The following is a 21,556-nucleotide window of genomic DNA, read 5'->3' as shown; positions in this document are numbered from 1 at the left end:
TTGCTTATTATAATTCTGCATAGGGATTTATTATTATTATTATTATTATTATTATTATTATTATTATTTAATCTTACTTTCGTCTGCTTAAACGGTTGTTTCTGCTGTCCCTTAAAAAATAAAATAAATAAAATAAATGAAGCAATCAATAAAATTAAAAAATATAAAACTGAAAAATAATCAAATAAAGTTACACAACATTGTGTGGGACTATGCTCAAAAAATATAAGTCTGCATAGGGATTTTTTTAATTTTATTTTTTATTTTAGTCCTGTCTGCTTTATTTTTTTTTAATTATTTATTTATTTATTTATTCATTTATTTATTTGCTTTCATGAAACTTTATAAAAAAAATAAACAAATAAAGCTATATCACTGTAAGAAAATTTCATAAACATTGTTTGGGACTATGCTCGAAAAAATATAGTTAAATTATTTAATTTTTATTACAATTATGTAAAAAAAAATTTATTTATTTGTTTTAAATGTATTTCTTATTTAAATTTATTTATTTGCTTTATGAAATTTTCTCACAGTGATATTGCTCATTACGAGACCTAGAAGTCTGCATAGGGATTTATTTCATTTTATTTTATTTATTTTTTTGATCGTACTCCCATTTGCTTGAACGGTTGTTTCTGCTGTCCCTTAAAGATAAATAAAATAGAAATAAAATCAAAGTGGTGTAGTGCATTCCGTCATAACTTCAGACAGAAGCTGAACACCGCATCCTCAAGCTCATGAGCTTCCCTGCTGCTCGTGCACATGAACGATTTCAGCTGCCAGCTCATTAACACTAGTGTATTTACTTTTTATTTTTATTTTGCACATTTATGCTGATTTATTTCTTTTCAGAAAGCATTGAAATGTAGTTTATAGCTCGTGTTCGGTTGTTAAGTGAAATGAAGTTTAACGTGGTGTTTGCTGTGTTTTTTTTTCTATTTTATTAGCCTTTAACTGCTTTTAATAAAAATTGCCTCAAAAACAGTGAATTGCTTTAATTATGGAAACGGTGACTGGTCCACTAGTAAAAATATTATACAGCTACCCTAGCAAAAAAAAAATTAATTAAATAAAAAAATAAAAGAAGCTAAATGAACAGAAGCACTTTCATTTTCTGACCTGGTATGGAGGTTAAATTTAAGATGCTGTATCCGTACCCAAAAATAAAATAAAAATAAATAAATAAATATTGTGGTTTGTATCTTATAAATATAATATATTTATTTATTTGTTTGTTTATTTATTTATAAACATAAAAATATAAACATTCTTCATTTATGAACCCTTTCACCAGTAGTTTGTTTGTTTATGTATTTATTTATTCATTTTTAAAAAAAAAAAAAATTTCTCCGTTACAGATTCTCAATTTAGTAAAATAAAGTTCTTATGCTTCCTATTTGAGCAAAGAAGAGGACATTATTGTCACATGCTGAAGGTCGGAATAAAAAATAATTTCCTCCATCGACTTTTTAACATGTGCCTGCGAGTTCTAGTTTACCATTTACTTCTGCAGTGCATTATATCACACACACACACACCCCTCTTACTCACACCTCTCGCGTGTTGACACAGCAGCCTACGGATAGTTTCCTTGGACGAGCTCCAAAGTACACAAAAGGACATCCACCCGATTTTACAGACGCCTGAAACGCACAGCGCTGTGCTTCAGCCCTGTTTATTATTTCAGCCTCGATGTAATTCTAGGTAAAGTAGAGTCTCTTTGGAGCGACCTCTGTCTTTGCAGAAGCGTTCACAGGGAGTTTCGTCGCTTGAAAAGTCACCCCTGTCGTGATTATTGGTTAGCCGCATTACTCTTAATGAAAGTGTCAATTTGCGCAACAGCCCTACTGAATCGTAAACGGGTTCTAAATGAATGAAAAGCCCGAGAGTGACGTGGTATACGCCGTGTGCATAACGACAATGCTTCTGTTCCCTGCTGTCTCCTTGGAACAAGTTGGTTTATTGGCCCTAAAGCTGTTAATGATGTAATGATGATGATGATAATGATGATAATGATTCACGTCACTGCTGTGTTTATTTCTTGTGAAGGTCAGCAGCTTGTATCTGAAGCTGGATAGATCTTTAACGACCCAACAGGAGCTCTTCTGTACTAAACACGACTGTACAGTCACCTCATCACCACACCGGCTGCCACGAGGACACAATAAAAGTCCTTTATTAATCTTTAATAGCTGTTAAAGTTTCCTCTCTAGGAAAAGGGTGCAGCTTTGGTCATACAGGTGACCTCAGGCAGGGTGGAAGGAGTAAATTACTTAGGAAACAACAATCTTAAAAAACTATAAAAAGCTTGTTGTCTTTATTTACAAGGGACACATTAGATGTTTTATATCTTTTATAGTTACAGTATAGTCTATCCGTCTGATTTTTTGACTGTTTTGACGTGTGTCAGGAGACAATAACGTATTCAAACTAGCATGTCACTACATCCCTGTGACTTGTCTCGCTTTTATATTGTAGAAAATGAATCTGATACATCTAAATATGTTTGACTCTTGGATCTGTGATCCAAAAAGTAGTTTTCCTGAAAAGAGTGTAAGCTGAGGAATATTGAGGAAAAGGGTGGACTGGTGAGGAAAAAACAGATCAGAAGCAGGAAGAAGCAAGCGCCCTGTAAGTGAGAGGAAGAGTTTTTAAAGTGTACACATTGTTTTATGGGAAGTCATGTTTGAGTCAGTGTTGAGAAGCGAGAGAGAGAGAAAGAGAGCAAAACAGCTGAATCGTGACCTCTCTGGAGCTGGTCAGGCAGAAGGGAATGACGGACGTTCCAGTCGCTCGAAATAAAGGAGAGATTCAGCAGACGAATCACACAAACAAATCCTGCATAGTTTGTGCTACGGCTTAGGTAAAAAGAGTTATATATACAAAGAAGGGGTATCGGGGTATAGAGTGTAAGATTTCATTTTTTAACACAGATCTGTTTGTCACTGTCGATCTCAAGGACGACAACATCCAGGTTTTAATTTCTCTTAATCTCAACACTGTTAATGACTTAAGACTGAAAGATATATAAGAGAGATATAAACAGAGAAATTAAACAGAAGTGGCCCAAGGATTGAGCCTTGAGGAATCCCTTATGTAACAGTGAAGGGATTAATAAAACGTTTAGCATTTGTACTCAACACTGTTAATCATTTAAGATTAAAACAACACAAGATATAAACAAAGAAAGAAATAAATACAATTTTTTTTTTTTTAAAAAAAGAAGTGGCCCTAGAACTGAGCCTTGAGGAATCCCTCATGTAACGGTGAAGATTTTAGAGGTGTTGCTAAAGGTGTTAATAAAAAGTTTGCAACACTGTTAACGATTTATGATCGAAATGACACAAGATGTAAACAGAGAAAGAAATAAAAACAAATTATTTAAAAACAAAAGAAGTGGCCCTGGAACTGAGCCTTGAGGAATCCCTTTAGGGTAACATTGAAGATTATAGAGTTAAAGATAGCTAAAGATTTTAATAACATGTTTATTATTTGTTCATCTAGTAAAACAAGAACGTTAAATGTGACTCACATTTGTAATGAAAACATGGGGGACTGTATTTGAAATACTTTTATAGAACTTCCAGAAATAAAGAAATCAAGCACGGTAAAGAGGAAGTGAATGAAATGTCTGTTAATTATCTCGATACAAGCCTTCAGGATATTTCTAATATATCTTTAGCATGTGTGAGTGGGACAACAAACACACGTTGGTATTTTGCGGTAACCAAAAATGGGCCTTAAAGATATGGCACACATCTGGTCCACATCTGTCGCACAGTGTATAGATCTCTAGGTTATTGTGCGTTGTAATTTATTTTAAAAGTATCATTTCCAACCCCGGCGTAGTCTGTAATCGCCGAAGGTTTCCGCTCCCATGCTCAAGGTTGTTTCAGGTCACCGTATCGACCATGATCTTGCTGAATATGATTAGGCCACGTTACTGTTTAATGAATTTCTCAATAATTGCCTGTTTTTTTAAAGCTGTGTTGATTTTGTTTTTCTCACCACAGACATGCAAAGCTTGGAGAAGCTGCTCAGAGATGCTATAGTGCACGGCCAGCCCAGAACCCACCGGCCCTGGAAGAAGATCCTCATACTGGTGGAGGGGATCTATAGGTATATGAGCTTTTTTTGAACTATGTTCAAAAAAACACATGTGGCATGTTCCTCCTGCACATTCCAAACCCATTCAGAACCTTTTATGCTCTTACCTAAAGACTTCCAGTGTCCTAAAAAAAAGGAGAACTATACAGTTCCTCGATTAGTTCCTTCTTTGTAATCCCAGTACTTTTACAACCTTATGATAAGATAAAGATGTTTTTAATACTCTCCAGGATGAGAGCTACACATTTCCAAAAGATTCTTCTTTGCGTTCTGAACCTTTTGATGAACTAAACAGTTCCAGTACTACAACCCCTGCCAAAAAGTATGGAATCACCACTCTTGGAAGATTCAATTGTTTAACTGTGTAGAAAAAAACAATCACAGACATGCCACAAAACTATTTTCATTTAACATTCCAACCTTCTGGCTTTATGAAACACTTACAAAAATAAAAAAAAAGAAAGAAAGAAAATTGTAGTCAATTCCAACTGTTTTTACAGATCAAACCGAGGAAAAAAATATGGAATCACTCAATTCTGAGGAAAATATTATGGAATCACCAAACAAAAACACCACTAGTACTTTGTTGCACCACCTCTGGCTTTTATAACAGCTTGAATTCTCTGAGGCATGGATTTAATTATCGACAAACAGTATTCTTCATCAATCCGGCTCCAACTTTCTCTTATTGCAGTTGCCAGATCAGCTTTGCAGGTTGGAGCCTTGTCCTGGACCATTTTCTTTAATTTCCACCATAGATTTTCAATTGGATTGAGGTCCGGACAATTTGCAGGCCATGCCATTGACATTATATGTCTTTCTTGAAGGAAAGTTTTCACAGCTTTTGCCCTATGGCACGATGCATTATCATCCTGAAAAATGATGTCATCATCACCAAACATCCTTTCAATTGATGGAATAAGAAAAGTGTCCAAAATCTCAATATAAACTTGTGCATTTATTGAGGATGTAATGACTGTCATCTCTCCCATACCTTTACCTGACATACAACCCCATATCATTAATGATTGTGGAAATTTGCATGTTTTCTTCAGGCAGTTGTCTTTATAAATTTCATTGGAACGGCACCAAACAAAAGTTCCAGCATCATCACCCTGCCCAGTGCAGATTGGTGATTCATCACTGAATATCACTCTCATCCGGTCATCCACAGTCCATGATTGCTTTTCTTTAGCCCACTGAAACCTTGTTTTTTTTCTGTTTAGATGTTAATGATGGTTTTTGTTTGGCTTTTCTGGATGTAAATCCCATTTATTTTAGGCGATTTCTTACAGTTCGGTCACAGACATTGATTCCACTTTCTGCCCACTTGTTCCTCATTTGTTTTGTTGGGCATTTTCTGTTTTCAAGGCATATTGCTTTAAGTTTTCTATCTTGACACTTTGATGTCTTCCTTGGTCTACCGGTATGCTTCCCTTTTACAACCTTCCCATTTGATTTGTACTTGGTCCAGATTTTAGACACAGCTGACTGGGAACAACCAACATCTTTTGCAACATTCCATGAAGATTTACCTTCTTCAAGAAGTTTTATAATCCTCTCCTTTGTTTCAGCTGACATCTCTCGTGTTGGAGCCATGATTTATGTCAATCAGCTTGGTTCAACAGCTCACTAAGGTGTGCAAGCACTCTTTTTTAACTGCAGACTAATTAGCAGATGTAATCGGATACAGGTGTTTGTTTTAGAACTGCAAAGTACTAGTGGGGTTTTTGTCCATAATATTTTCCTCAGAATTGAGTGATTCCATATTTTTTTTCCTCAGTTTGATCTGTAAAAAGAGTTGCAATTGACTACAATTTTCTTTCTTTTTTCTTTTTGTAAGTATTTCATAAAGCCAGAAGGTTGGAATGTTAAATGAAAATAGTTTTATGGCATGTCTGTGATTGCTTTTTTTTCTACACAATTAAACATTTGAATGAACATCTTCCAAGAGTGGTGATTCCATACTTTTTGCCAGGGGTTGTATAATGAACAAGAACTATACAGTTCTAGTAACCTAAAGAATGAGAACTATATAGTTCCTGGGCAGGTTCCTCCTGTGCATTCGAAACCCATTCAGTACCTTTAGTGTTCTAAATTTAAAGATTTTGAGCCTTCTAAAAAAGGAGAACTTTACAGTTCCTCGATAAGTTCCTCTTTTGTAACCCCGTAATCCCAGTACATTTACAACTTTATGATGAGCCAAAAAGTTTTAATACTCTCCAGGATGAGAGCTACACATTTGCGTTCTGAACCTTTTGATGAGTTCCGATACCATGATAAACAATTATGCAGTCCCGGTATCATAAAGAATGAGAACTACATAGTTCCATGACAGGTTCCTCCTTTGCATTCCCAGCACATTCAGAACCTTTTGATGAACTAAAGAGTTCCAGTACTCTATGAATGAGGGCTATGTAGTTCTGGTATCCTAAAGAATAAGAACTACATTGTTCCTGGACAAGTTCCTCCTTTGCAATTCAAACACATTCTGAACCTTTTGATGAACTAAAGAGTTGCAGTACCATAATGAACAAGAACTATAGAGTTTCATTATGGTAAGGAATGAAAACTACATAGTTCCTTGGCAGGTTCCTCATTTGCAAACCAAAACCTTTTCTGTTCTCAACTTAACACTCTCCAGAATGTTTTTGTATTTAAGTGATTTTTTTTTGTGGGGGTCACTTCAGTGCTTGGCTACAAACCTGTGAATATTGCTAACTCCACCCATTTCCTCAGTATGGAGGGCTCCATTGTGCGCCTGCCTGAAGTCATCGCCTTGAAGAAGAAGTATAAAGCCTACCTGTACCTGGATGAGGCTCACAGCATTGGTGCTCTGGGACCCCGGGGTAGAGGCGTGGTCGACTACTTCAACCTGGACCCCACAGACGTGGACATCATGATGGGAACGTTCACTAAGAGCTTCGGCGCAGCCGGGGGTTACATCGGTGGGAGGAAGGTGTGGAAACAGAAGTTTGTTAGAAGCTTAAAGCTTATGTGGAAAATAGAATGTAATGTGGGAATGTTGTGTTAAATATTTCTCTCTCTCTCTCTCTCTCTCTCTCTCTCTCTCTCTCTCCCTCTCTCTCTCTCTCTCTCTCTCTCTCACAGGAGCTGATAGATTACCTGCGCTCTCATTCCCACAGTGCTGTATACGCCACCTCCATGTCGCCTCCCATTGTGGAGCAAATTTTCACTTCTATGAAGTGCATTATGGGAGAGGACGGGACCACGATAGGTGAGAGTCATGGGCTGTGTCTCATTTCTAAATCATCTTTTTCTTTCCTTGCCTCTTTTTTCCCTTCCCTTGTTTTTCATCTCTCCTGAACAACAAAGCCAGGAAAGGAAACGAGGACAGGAAGACGTTTGAGAAATGAGACTTTTTTGTGTTCATCACTTCACCTGTTGCTGTTTACTGATGATTGGATGCGTCCTTTATTTCACATTTCAGGGATAAGTTCCTCCTTAGAACCTTTTCATTTAACTACAAAGTTAGAGTACTCTCCAGAACGAGAGCTATACATTTCCAGATAATTTCCTCCTTTACATTCCAAAGACATTCAGAACTAAAGAGTTCCAGTACCCTATGAATCAGAACTATGCAGTTCCAGTATCCGAAAGAATGAGAACTACGCTGTTCCTGGACAAGTTCCTCTTTTGCAATCCCAGCACATTTAGAACCTTTTATGTTTCGGTTCATGAAAGAAAGAGGACTACACAGTTCCTAGACCTCCTTTGCAATCCCAGTACTCTTAGAACATTATTCTGAACCTTATACTGAAAAGTTACATTTCAGGGATAAGTTCCTCCTTAGAACCTTTTCATTTTAACTAGAAAGTTCCAGTACTCTCCAGAACGAGAGCTATACATTTTCAGATAATTTTCTCCTTTACATTCCAAACATATTCAGAACTTTTCGATGAACTTAAGGGTTCCAGTACTTTATGAACCAGAACGATGCAGTTCCAGTATCCTACAGAATGAGAACTTCATGCTTCCGGGACAGGTTCCTCTTTTGCAGTCCCAGTCAATTCAGAACCTTTTGTGTTCTGGTTCATGAAAGAAGGAGAACTATGCGGTTCCAGTATATAAAAGAAAGAAAGAACTACGCAGTTCCTAGACCAGTTCCTCCTTCGTTATCCCAGTACACTTACAACCTTATGATGAACTAAAAAGTTCCAGTACTCTTGAGAACGAGAGTTTCACATTTCTAGAACACTTCTCGTCCATTTTTTTTCTGTTGGATTCTCTCTTTTGATTGATCAGAAGGTGTTGATTAGTTTTCTGTAACAGCAGCTCTGACAGAAACGCAGCCATAATTTACAGGTGTGTAAGCTTTAATCCACTCGATCTAAAACGTTGTTGTATCCATAGCAACAGCTCGTTCACAGATACTTGCCAGCGCGGCTGATGCTCCATGTAAACAGATTAGAAAATTCTGTTTGTCGATTTTCCTTTTAAAATGAACAGATGAAACCTCCAGTGTTAAGCGCTTGGGTTTAAGAGGAATATAACATCATCACACCATCCTGTTGATTTATTTTCCTAGAAATGCATGACATGGAATGTTTAAATCCTTAGACAAGTTTTTTTGGGGTCTCTCTGAACCATTAATTAGAATTAGGAACAATTTTGGGAAATACCCATGATGCCTCTGTGATGTCTCTGACGTGTGCCTGATCCTGTGTGCCACCAGGGGGCAGGACTAACCAAGCACTAGACCCTGTGTACCGCCGTTACGTGTGTTTTTACCTCAAATACTGCACAATGTTGTAGCATTAAAGGAAGACATAAAGCATTAACAGTGTCATCAATCAAAAATCCCCCCAAAAGAACTTCCAATAGTGTCGAGTTCGGTGTTTCTGTGAAAGCTGTTTACCTGGAGTGCCAGAGTTTCCACACCACTGCACACACACACTCGGAGCTTTGTTCGGATTGCTTCCACATCTTGGATCAGTTCCTATCTGCAGCTTCAGCGTGTGAAACGAATACAGACGTGAGCCAGCGGGGGAGAAAAAAAAACAACTACAACGGGGGGAATAAAGGGCCTGTAATCCGTCGTATAGGAAGAGTGAGGCAGTGACGCAGCGCTACACGACGTTTCGATTTTCTCCACACGGAACCGATCGCAAGAGCTACGTCTGACGTGAAAGGATTGAGTTCTGTTTCGAGACGAAGAAGATGGAACGTACTCCGTATCGTCCTGTTTTGGTAAAATAATCAACAATGGAGTGGCACGATGAAGCTGAGTCAGGAAGTTGTTTGTTTTCCTATTAAAGGCACGTCCTTCTTTCACTTTAAAAGAACACTTCATGTTCTCGCCGCTACAATATTGCAGTCGAGCCGTCTTTTATCCCCCCTCTTATGAGCTTAATGCGATCATTTACAACATTTGGCAGACGCCCTTACCCAGAGCGGCTTACAGTTTATTTCATTTCATACAACTGAGCAATTCAGGGTTAAGGGCCTTGCTCAGGGGCCCAGCTTGTTGGACTCGGATTCGAGCTCACAACCTTCTAAGCAGTAGTCCAACACCTTACCCTCTAAGCTACCACATCACACATCATGTTACAGAGAAGTGTAAACTCTCTGTTCCAGTTCCTGTTACACTGTAAGCACTGACGCTGGAGACTCCTCCTTTTTTCCGGTACATTTTGAATAAATATTCCTTCTTTTCATATTAGCAATTATGGGTGTTTTTTTTTTTTTTAAACCCGTTTATAGATTGATTAAGCTCCTATTGTCCCCATGTGGTTACTAAGGAAATTGTTAAAAAGAAAAAAACACCACACTTTCTGACCAATGAGAACAGAGAAATCTTACACACACATTTAATCCTGCCTGAGATGATTACTGTGATGCTAAACTGGTAGTTTTGGTGCCAAATCAATGAAGAAAACATGCTAATTTACAAGGGAGGTTAAAAAGCATGGGGTTAAAACGTCACTCATAGCAAGTTTTGAAACCTTTTGTCGTAAAAAGACAAACAGGAGGATCAGTTCATTTTTTTGGATGAGAAACACTCACGTGATAAGGCATGACTAAACTGCACGCACTGTCAACATTTCCCATTCTTTTAACTGCTTTAGCGGCTGTTTTTCTTTTACGATGCAAATACAGCCCTCAAGACGTTTATTTGCTCAAGATGCCGCACATACACTTGGATCCAAATCAGACTTTTCAAAGAGCGAAGAGGTTTTTTTCCTTATGTTTTGTTTCGTACAATTTCTCACTGCTCGTGAAATAAGACTGATTGCTTCTACAGATGTACAGGCGGCGTCCAGGTAAAATATTTAGCTCGGAGTTTAAACTCCAAAAATGTGTTAACAATTACCCACACGCAGCTCGGCCCCGATCCGGCTCTTTGATTGGACTTTCCAAACGGCGGCTTCTTCTCCCGCGCCACTCAATCACGCCCGGCAGCTACAACAAACAGGCCCTCCAGGCTCGGCAGGCCTCAATAATGTTCACTGTGACCAGTGTGAGCAAAAGTAGGCCAGTTTATAGGAGGCTTTACCCATCTCTCATGCACATGTGGGTTCCACAAAAGCCTTTTGTTCCACGCGACCGTGAGCGGGTTCTCCTGATCCGGAGCAGATCACGCCGAAACCCCTGTGACTTGGCCTCTTCTCTCTCACCTGCTGATTGACGGATTTTCTAAGAAGCATGTCTAACAGGTTCAGCTGCATGCACACGAGAGTTCGCTGTCCTGGTTAAAGGAATACTCCAGCATTTCATCATGAAATTTCATCTCTATCTAACACATCTGGATGGAGAAACATATCAACAAGCGTCCCTGAATTAAAAAAAGTCTTATAGTCTTTTTGAATTTGGTTTAAAATGTGCAGTTAATTAAATAACATGCTCAAAACTAGCTCTAGGGGGCGTACTGTAGGTTCTGACTATGAATTATGTAATGTGTGCTAACGTAGCTAATGGCTGTAAATGCTCGTTTTTCAGTTCCTCTCCGAATTTTCTGGCTGAACTGCGGCGGTATTGCAGTTTAACAGCAAAAGAGCAGGTTGCAGATTAACTAATGACATCATTACAGATTAACTTCTTTCGGAGCATCTGTGAAAGATTACGTGTGGAGGCACGAGGAACAATTGGCCGAGTGTGTGCTTAGAGCTGGAGGAGGTGGCAGCTCAAAGAAAACTAATCAACAGGAGGTCAGCGAGGTAGATATCCTCCTGGGAACGCACACTTCTTTAGGTTCTGCTGAATCGTTATCCGGCCTCGTCCCAAAGTCTTCATTATACTACCGCTAATATTTAACCTCGCCGTAAACTTAAAGAAAATTATTTATCTTTATGGATATGTTTCTGGGTGTGTAAACGTTGTTACTGTAAAGGTTCTTATTTAAGATCTAGATGGATTAGCATATGCAGGCAGTGTTAAGGGCTAATTCCTATTTGTCCTATTTTGATTATTTCTTCCTTTCTTTGTTATTTGAGTCATCATTTGAGTGGCAATGCGTCAGAAAAACTGAAAATCAACCTCTGAAACGTTTAAAATTCACTAAAACTTTGTCGTCTTCAATTATATTTTTATTTGTCAAATTTTTAAAGCTGTCACCTATAACAACGAATCAAATTAACCAGGAAGTCTAAAATTATTTAACGTATCTTCCCTTATTCTGAAGACAGATTCATGCTAAAGGCTCAGATCTTTTTGCTAGGTTGTGAAAGGTTATCCAAACATTTTTATTAAACCTATCTATTATTCCTAAACCAACACACCTCTATGTCACTCCTGTGATCTGTGTGTGCTCTTCGGAGGAGTCGTCGCTATTGGTTCTGCTCAGCAGGTCACGCTCCGCTCCTGGTTGAATAACACTTTCAAAGCGGCTGAGATACTCAGAGTCAATTTGCCGTCAGCTGTAAATGTGCTTTCGCGTCTCTGTGTGCACCGTTAACCCCGCTGTTACACAGGTGTCAGGTTTGCTTTGGGCGCCAGCCTCAAAGCCGCGTGGAGCTCGCGTAATTTTCGGGCACTCGGCCGTTGTTTGATTCCGTCGTTAAAGTAAACGTGCTAGTATTTGGTGCGGGGGTCGAGACCGGTTCACTAAGGAACGAGGTCAGGATTAAGGAGCCAACAGCTGTTGAAGGAATTCTGGGCTCATTTTACAGATGCTCCCCGAAAAGTCTCGGTGAAGAACGGTGCTGGAAGCTGTACTTGGAGTTTTGCAAATTATATTAAATATATTTTTTAGCTTCCTACATCAAGGAACGTACCACTTTTACCCTGGTCACTAAGCTGTCCTCTCTCATTGTTACTGTGTATTGGGAATCGGTATATCTGAGGGTCACTGTGGCGCCTATTTGCCCCTATGTGTGTACAAGGGGGACTTAATATGCATTAGGCATCCATCTTTGTCAGAAGATGTTGACCAGCCTGGATAACATGTGTTTTAGGTGTGCGAGTATGTTTGCCCCTCATTGTCAGAGAGAGATGTACACTTTATTATTTGTTCTGTAATCAGATTTTTATGTGAAACCCAAACAATCACTAGGAAACCGAATTCGAAAGAGCTAAGCGTCCACGATCGGCCCGTGTGAAAAATAGGTCAAGCATAGATTTCGCATGCTTTATATAGAATCGTATCCGATGTTCCGTCCAGGCTCATTAATCTTCCGCATGATGAGTTGTGAATGAGCTGTACGGCTGTGAACTGCTTCGCTCTCGCAGAGATAATGGTCCACTCTCGCTGGTGAGTTCATCGTGGTTCCAAATAACGGAATGCTGAGAATCCTGGAAGCTGCTCCAAAGCTCCGCATTGCCCTGTTCCAGAGACCCTGAACTTCACATGGATGTTTGTACTTATCTCGCCCCTTTAGATGAAAAGGAAGTGCAGAGGAACTGACTTTTTTCTGAGGGGGGGTAAAAGAAAACAGGGGGAAGCGGCCCCCCACATCTGGAAGCTCTTTCGGGCTCTCTCGGCCCTTCCCTCACTTCAAATCCTGCAGCCCGGTGTCTGGAAGGAGTTATTGGGGGGTGTGTGCTGTGAAACTAGTTGTTGAAAGGGTACCCCAGAAAGATTTACTTTAGAGAGGCCAGTATACCCCCCCTCCAACCCCCACCTCCTGGCGGACCTGCTTGCCCATTCAAAGGCTGGAAGTCCAGCAGTTTAAGTTCCTCTCCAAACCTTATTGCTTTCAGATGCTCTTTTTGTTTGACACAGTTTGGGTAGCGACTTTCTTTGGCGCAAACATCGCCATTAATTAAGGGCTCTCCAAGGAACTGGACATGGAAAAGGTCATAATCACGTCCTGACCCGTGGCTGTCAGCAGTAATAGCTGCTGGTTTGAACGTATCTCTGATCTCGATCAGAGCAGATGTCCGGTTTCCATCAAGCCATGCCTTGACCGTGACCTTTGCACGGACACTTGAACAATCTGATTCGGCAGAACGGATCAGGAAATTCTCAGCCAGCCAAATCAGGTTCGGTTCTGAGCCCAGGAACCGATGAAATTCAGGATTTCAGCTGCCATTTTATTTACAAAAGTGCCAAAAAAGACATGAGCAGTCCAGAGGAGGTTTATCTCCAGAGGTTTTTGAAGCTGCATCCAACTCCGATTGAATGGAGAGAGATTATCCGAGGCAGAAATCTGCTATAAACAAACAATCTCTGAAATATCAACAGTTTGTTCCGAGCAGATGAATTTGAGGGCTCGTTTCGGAGGATGATTTATGGAGAAAGAATTTGTTTGAGACCACTGCATGATCTGGTTTTAGAGAAGCATTGTGATGCATCCACAAAGAATTTTTGGAGACCTTTCACCACTGCACAATCTGAAAGCTTTAGCTCTTGTTTGACAATCTTTCCATGTGTGTCATGGACCGGAACTCTAAGGAAATACCAACCTTTTTTTCAGTAACTGCAAGGAAAAAATGAATAGGAGTTAAACTGCTAATGCTAAGACTAAGAAGACCTAATGACAGTTATTTACAAGATGACATTGATCTCTCTCAATGCTGATGGAAATATGGATTGGTTCTTCCAGCTGGGTTTTCCAGGTTCCACCTGGGTTTTCCAGGTGCACTCGTGGCTCAAGACTTTAGGCTCTGGCTTACTGATTGGAAGGTCTGGGTGTTCAAGCCCCAGCACCACCCAGCTGCTGGGCACTTGAGCAAGGCCCTTAACCCTCTGTGCTCCAGGGGAATTGTATCATGGCTCTGATCCCCTGCTCTGACCCCAACTTCTGAACTTCTGATGCTGGGATATGCAAAGAAAAATATTTCGCTGTGCTGGAACAAAGCCGCCTCCTTCTTGTTCTACCTTGAAACGCACCCTGGGATAAGAGTGAGCACAGAGGATGCGTAAACCAAGTGTTTAAGTTTCCGCATCATTGGGACTTTGTTTCATTACCACAAAGCAAGTGACCCGGTCATGACTCGAACAGATTGCTTTATCTGTCAGTAACCAGTTTATGTGAACTCCGATTTCACAGTGAGGCAAGTCTCCTTTCGCAAGCGCTCTTCAGATACAACCCACCCAACATGCACTCGCAAGTCTGCCTGGCTTGTTCCATCGTTTACCAACAAAACTGCTTTCAAAAGAGAATACAAACAACGCTTCTTTCTGTAAAGTGAAATCTGCCTCAGGGTAAAACCTCTGGAGGATCAAGTCACCTCTGAGAACTTACTCAGGGTGAACGCTTCCGACCCTGGACCTCACGTTGTAGCAGATCTATCAAATGCTCGTCTTTCCGATAGATCGACCTCATGCGGCTTCCGGCATGAAAGAGACACCACACATTGACAAAATTCCTTACTGCCATTCCTTGGCATGCACGGAAAGTTTGACCTGTTTTCCAGAAACGCAAGCCTTTCCAAACAGATCACGCAGCAGTCTCTCGCAAATCCTTTCGCAATACATAACAAAGCAAGCCTGCTTCTTTCCAAAACGAGAGAACTCGAACCCATCCTGCTCCGGGTATGTTGTTGATTTCCGAAAACGGTTGTTTGTTTACTGCCTCGCCGGCCAGTCTCGGGTTAGATGAAGAGCTCTTCTGTTGCTCGCAGGTCGTGTCGTGTAGCAAGCTGATTAGCATCTCTGGCAAGGACACGCGGGCTTGCACGGTGCTCAAGTGCGATAAAACCTCATGCCGCGAACATGAGTAGGAACTGCTGTCCGTGATGCAATGACATCACAGGGGAAATTTTAAGAAGGCCTATAAAATCAGCAGGTATAAAATATTCCCGCTTTAATGGTTCAGGGCCGACTGGATGCTTCGCTCTTTCTGCTCCAGTGCGATGATAAAGTTTATAGCTCAGATGGTCAGGTTTCCTATTAACTCCGCTAATGGGTCCTGTGGATTGGTAACTTTCTAATTGTCTGATCGCATGAAAGGGCCGTGGAAAAAGCAGATTAATGCCAAGCACCCTGTTTTTTTTTTGTTTTTTTTTTTAGTGTTTTGAAATGTCTTTTTTTTTATATATATATATAAATTCCAGGCCGGGATCGCATCCAGCGGCTGGCGGAAAACACAAACTACTTCCGAAGGCGGCTGAGAGAGATGGGCTTCATCATCTACGGCAACTACGATTCACCTGTTGTTCCTCTGATGCTCTACCTGCCTGCCAAAATCGGGTAAGCGCCCACTGTCTGAGGCAAATTCACTCCAGAAAATTCTAGAAGTGTAGATTGCATGAGTTTAATTCTATAATGAACATCTAGGGAGAAAGTCCCATTTCAAAAGGCCAGTGTCTTCTAAGGATGCTTTCACAATTAGCCTTTGTTTTTTTTGTTTGTTTGTCTTTCCTCTCTCGACCACCAGCGTGTGTTTTCTATCTAATTCTATGGAAAGCTGCTGTCGTTTATTTAGCCACAGCAGTTTCAATGCTAAAGGTTTACAAAGCGCTGAGTGACGTCAAGCTTTAACCAATCAGGAAAAACAAAACAAGCATGGAAGACAAAGTGTTTTTGTGAGTGAATATGAACATTCCCAATCCTGTGTTTTTAAACAATTTAAACAATTTTAAAGGGATGTTTATGGGTATTTGATATGACACCCCAGTTCAGTTGTGTCTTGATTTTATGTAACAATGTGCTAATCACCAGATTTAAAACAAACTCTAGTTACTAGGTTAGTTAGTTAGTTAGTTAGGATGTGTGGGACATCAAAATGACCAAAGATTTTCTTGACATTCTGAATGTGTGTGTTGTGTCGTGTCCAGGGCGTTTGGTCGGGAGATGCTGAAGAGGAACATAGGTGTGGTCGTTGTAGGGTTCCCTGCCACGCCCATCATCGAGTCCAGAGCCCGCTTCTGCGTGTCTGCGGCTCACACCAAAGAAACGCTGGACACGGTAATGAAAACCTCCTTCTGTTTTCTACAATGGTAGCTGCGAGGTCCACAATGTCGTCCATCACCGTATTGTTTGGGTCAATTATGTTTCATCACAGAGATATAATATATATATATAATATACATATATACATATATATAAAAACACCACATATCTGTTTTAAAATCTTTTCCATGAAATGTTCACCTGAAGCAGGTCGAGGTCTTCCTGAACTTTTAACATTGCAGGAAACACACACACCTCATAACGAGAATTCGAGCCTGTGTGTGTGTGTGTGTGTGTTTTCTTTGTTTGAACGCAATCACTGATAAAGGAATGCGAGGCTGCATCTTCAAAGTGTCCCGCGCCGTAAATTAATCGACAGTGTCAGCTCTCTCGGCTCTCTCTCTCGACTCTCTCTCAGTCCGCGGGTTTACATAAGAAGGGCCTGCCACAGGGGGCTGCTCTGGCTGCAGATCAAAGAGCATCTTAATCTGCCTCCCTGAGGACCCTTGATTTTAAGCGCGCTGGAAAAAAAACCCTCCACCTCTCCTCCTCGGCGCTAAAGAAAACAGGCCGGAACTTTGATGTGACCGGCTTATCTTGTCGGCGAGCGTCTCTGTCCAGGATGGAGGCGGGGTTTTATTTCAGCTCTGACATCATCAGGATGTAGAGGGATATCAGAGTACCAAAGTGTGATGTCTTAACTCCGCCTTTTTATTGCTGTTTGTCATTTATGACTTCTCTCCTCTTGAACGTGTGAGGGTTGTTTTTTTTTTTTGTGTAGCTTCCTGGCCTTTACACGCCTCCACGTGTCACCTGAGGTCGGGGTGGATTCGGGCAGCTTTAGGGTTCGAAAAGCCTCGTTCAGACAATATTCCTGCATGATATAATAATAATACTAATAATAAACGATGTGCACCAGGAATATTTGTTTAGCTACTCTCATCACTCACTGAATATATTCTGGACACCCCGGTCACTAGGGAAGTCCCTAGCTATAATAGGAAATGATCTCTGGTCACTTTGTTGTTGAGACTAGAGATTATGTGACTAGAATTTTTTTGACACATGGTAAATGAACATGTTTATGTTCATACATGTACCCTGTGTGTGTGTGTGTGTGTGTGTGTGTGTAGGCCCTGAGTGCGATCAGTGAGGTGGGAGACCTGCTGCAAGTGAAATACTCACGCCACAGAACCCTCCCATCTCTCGACCGGCCCTACGACGAGACCACATACGAGGAGAGTGAAGACTGACCGCTTTCCAGCCTCCAGAGAAACGTGCACTGCTCTCTGTCCTTCCACACCATTCACTCAACCACTTAATACACCTCTCTCTCTCTCTCTCTCTCTCTCTCTCTTTGTTAAATGTCATCATGTTTTTGTTAAGCCCATGGAGCTCCTATTACACTACTTTCTTTCTTTTTTCGTCCGTCTTTCTTCCTCTGTTGGTCCTCATCTCATCTTTGACATTCAGGATCTTGTCCTTAATTCATTGTGGCATTTATTAGAAAAAAAGAAAAAAAAGCTTCAGTGCTGTGCCTCCAACCACAAGACGCTTTGGATTGCTTATTGTGTTCGCTAAAGCCATATGTAACTGTAACCCTCAAGCCACTCTTTCACGCGTACAAAGCATCTTTCTGAATAAAGTGAGACCAGACTGGCGGCAGGAACGAATGATCAGTCCCAGAGACGTGGGCTTGTTAAAGCACCTCTCTCTCTCTCTCTCTCTCTCTCTCTATCTCTATCTCACTCACACACAAACACACACTCTCTCTCCCTTTCTCTCTCTCTCTAAATACACACACACACACACTGTATCTCTCTCTCTCTCTCACACACACACATATCCCCATCTCTCTCTCTCTAAACACACACACACACACACACACACACACTGTATCTCTCTCTCTCTCTTGCTCTCTCACACACACAGACACTCTCTCTCTCTCTCTAAACACACACACACACACACACACTGTATCTCTCTCTCTCTTGCTCTCTCACACACACACACACACACACACACACTCTCTCTCTCTAAACACACACACACACTGTATCTCTCTCTCTCTTGCTCTCTCACACACACACACAGACACTCTCTCTCTCTCTCTATACACATACACTCTCTCTCTCGCTCTCTCTCTCTCTCTCTCTAAACACACACACACACACTGTATCTCTCTCTCTCTCTCTCTCTCTCTCTCTCACACACACACACACACATATCCCCGTCTCTCTCTCTCTCTAAACACACACACACACTGTATCTCTCTCTCTTTCTCTCTATCACACACACATCCCCGTCTCTGTCTCTCCCACTCTCTTTTTCTTTGTCTTTCTCACTGTCTCTCTCTCTCTCAAACACACACACACACACATATATACTGTCTGTCTGTCTGTCTCTTTCACACACACTCTCTCTCGCTTTTTTTTCCTTTAAAACATATTTACATTTCAAATTGCAGCGTCTGTCGTCTGGTGTCCGTCATCCTTCTAGTGTTTAGAAACTTTCCTTTACTTATTTTTTTTTATTCTCTCCCTCCTAAGATATCAGTCACAACGTTGGTGTCTGTGTTTTCTGAGGGGGAGAAAAAAGCTCGGCTCGTGCACATCCATCAAATCGCCGTTTCTGAGGATTCAAAACTCCGAGCAAAATTTGCACTAGGATTAAAAAATAAAATAAAAGTGTCCAGAGACGTCTGTCTGTGTAGGATTTCATTCCCTGAGAGGTTTGTAGACGAGTAGTAGAAGAAGAAGATCTCGTTCCCAAGTTAAAGTGTGACATCATAATATCATAAATGACCAAAAAGTCAGGTTTATGGGAAAGTCTTAAGTTTTTTTGTTTTTTTTTTTTGTTTTCTTTCGTGTCCTCGCTATTAACACGTGCTTCACGTGAGTCTCTTCTATGTGCGTATTTGTACATATTTATTTATTATGTGTGATATCTTCTTCTCTTTGTTATTTCACACACAAAAAACAAGTTAACCCCCCCCCGTCTCTGGCAGCTCCAGAAATTCCCTGGGGGGGGGGGGGATAAAAATAAAAAAAATGCACACGTCCACAGTTTGTGCTTTCGGTGCGAATACTACTGATGAGAAAGCTTCATCCGTAACCCCTCCACGTACCTTTTTTTTATTTTATTTTTTGTCTAGTTATAAAAATGTTGAAATGAACGCACTGTGCTTCCGTGCCTCGTCCTGTACCTTTTCATTCCATTCGCTCTTTAGCGCTTTCGCTGTTCTGTAATGCGTTTCCGCGTCTTTGCGTTTTTCGAAAGAGCTAGCGTTAAATGTCGGTTAGATGCCTTCGTTTTCTTGTTTGTCCTTTAAATGAAATAAAAACAAATACAAAAAAAAACAGATCCACTGTAAAACACCAGAGCTTAAAGGAGTTCTTTAACTGTTGTATAAATATAAAACCACATTACATAATAAAATGAAGAATATTGTTATGTTTTGTTGTGCTGTCTGGTTTTTTTCCCTCCTCTTTTCCCCAACTGTGTCCTTGAGATCAAAAAGTCATGGACCATACCAGCTCTCTGTCCAGAAAAATGACCTGACTCATTTGAGCACTTTTCAGAATCCTGGAAAGCTGGATTGTGATTGGCGGGAAGTTCTCATGTGTCCCCTCTTCAAGATGCTGGATATTTCAGAGCCAGATAAATGACAGCAGGTAGCACTATAGCATCACAGCTCCAGGAGTTTCTACAGGTTTCTCTCAAGGTTCTCTGGTTTGCTCCTCCACTCCATTAAAAGGTGCATTTGTTAATCCCACCGATCGTTATGTGTGAATACAGTGGAACCTCGGCATACAGATGTCCTTCCTTACGAATTTTTGCATGAAGAATTAAACTTTGCATCAGCATCCGAACCGAACTGGGTGATATGTCGCGTGGATCTGGGAGCTGTTCAAAACTTGTTGGCGTCAGTGGAAAGCCAAGAGAAGCCAACCTAAGTGTGTTTTTTTGTTGACAGATTGGGGGCGTGGGTGGTCTGTTCTATTTTATCCCAAGCTTGGTGGCACGACTTCCTGTGAGGAGCCTTGACATGGAATGCTTGGCTTGGGTCAGTTCTTTGTAAGCAGCCGTACAGTTTACATACGCTTCGTATTGGGAATATTTTTAGGTGGCTGGACCGGATTATCTGCATTTACATTATTTCTGATGGGAAAAATAATTTCAATACACATTTTCACCTTAAGAATTTGCCTCTGGAATCAATTCCACTCTAAGTGTCTGTACGGTGCGCTGAGATGAGCTAGCATCCTATCCTGGGATTATCTTGGCTTTATACACACTATTCCCAGGATATCCTGCAGATCCACTGTGACCCTGACCAGGATGAAACACTCATCATAAGCTGATGATAAGAATAAATGGTCATGTTTAAGTCCAAATGAAATGTGTGACATATAAAATGATGTTTTATTTTATTTCATCCAGGAAAAGAACTTCATATAAATCAACATACTTGATAACGAGGTGTTGAAATCACTACACACTTTGTGTGTGTGTGTGTGTTAAATCCCTAAACCCTTTACCCTGTAGAGACGTTAGAAATCTAAGCACTTAAGTGGATTTTCATTCCGATTTCCCCCCCTTTTTTGCAGCTGCAAGTCTTTATTTCTGCAAATCCTCAGTTGCACTGAGTCACACCGAGTGCCGCTGAAATCCACTTACACAAATCCCAGCAGACGCACTTTGCCATCACACACTATTACTGTTATTGTCCTACTTCTGCACAGCTCCCGTGTGTGTGCTCGTGCATTAAAGAGCTCCGGCTCGGGCTCTCCTCCTCCTCCTCCTCAACATAGTGTGACATCACACTAACAGAGGGCACGTCACTGGGTGTCCCACACTGACCAATGAGGAATGGGCGCAGGGGACTTGTAGTCTAGTTGCCAGATTGGTTATATTTCCCAAAATCACATTTTGCTTTTATTCATGTTTGAATGGGGAATAATTATAATAATAATAATAATAATAATAATAATAATAATAATAATAATAAAAGAAATATTATAATAATATATATATATAATTAAATAAATAAATATAACATTTTGCATTTTAACCATTTATTTGTTTTATTTATTTACTTATCTGTTTATTTATTTTTTATTTTTACAAAATTTAATGTTTTAAACGTGA

General features: G+C 40.5%; 1 protein-coding gene across 1 annotated transcript in view; it reads left to right on the top strand.

Moving 5' to 3' along the window:
• The window catches only part of sptlc2a (serine palmitoyltransferase, long chain base subunit 2a), a 31,501-nt gene extending 11,643 nt beyond the window's left edge, over window positions 1–19,858 (top strand). Inside the window, exons 7-12 of the mRNA XM_058398995.1 lie at window positions 4,017–4,122; window positions 6,850–7,069; window positions 7,222–7,348; window positions 15,568–15,703; window positions 16,291–16,420; window positions 17,539–19,858. Of these exons, the coding sequence (XP_058254978.1) occupies window positions 4,017–4,122; window positions 6,850–7,069; window positions 7,222–7,348; window positions 15,568–15,703; window positions 16,291–16,420; window positions 17,539–17,658 (839 nt within the window). The 3' untranslated portion in view covers window positions 17,659–19,858. The remainder of the gene's footprint in view (window positions 1–4,016; window positions 4,123–6,849; window positions 7,070–7,221; window positions 7,349–15,567; window positions 15,704–16,290; window positions 16,421–17,538) is intronic.
• The last annotated feature ends 1,698 nt before the right edge of the window (window positions 19,859–21,556 follow it).

The sequence above is a fragment of the Hemibagrus wyckioides genome, linkage group LG09 (assembly GCF_019097595.1).
Source record: "Hemibagrus wyckioides isolate EC202008001 linkage group LG09, SWU_Hwy_1.0, whole genome shotgun sequence".
Taxonomy (NCBI): domain Eukaryota; kingdom Metazoa; phylum Chordata; class Actinopteri; order Siluriformes; family Bagridae; genus Hemibagrus; species Hemibagrus wyckioides.
This window is presented reverse-complemented; position numbering and strand designations above follow the sequence as displayed.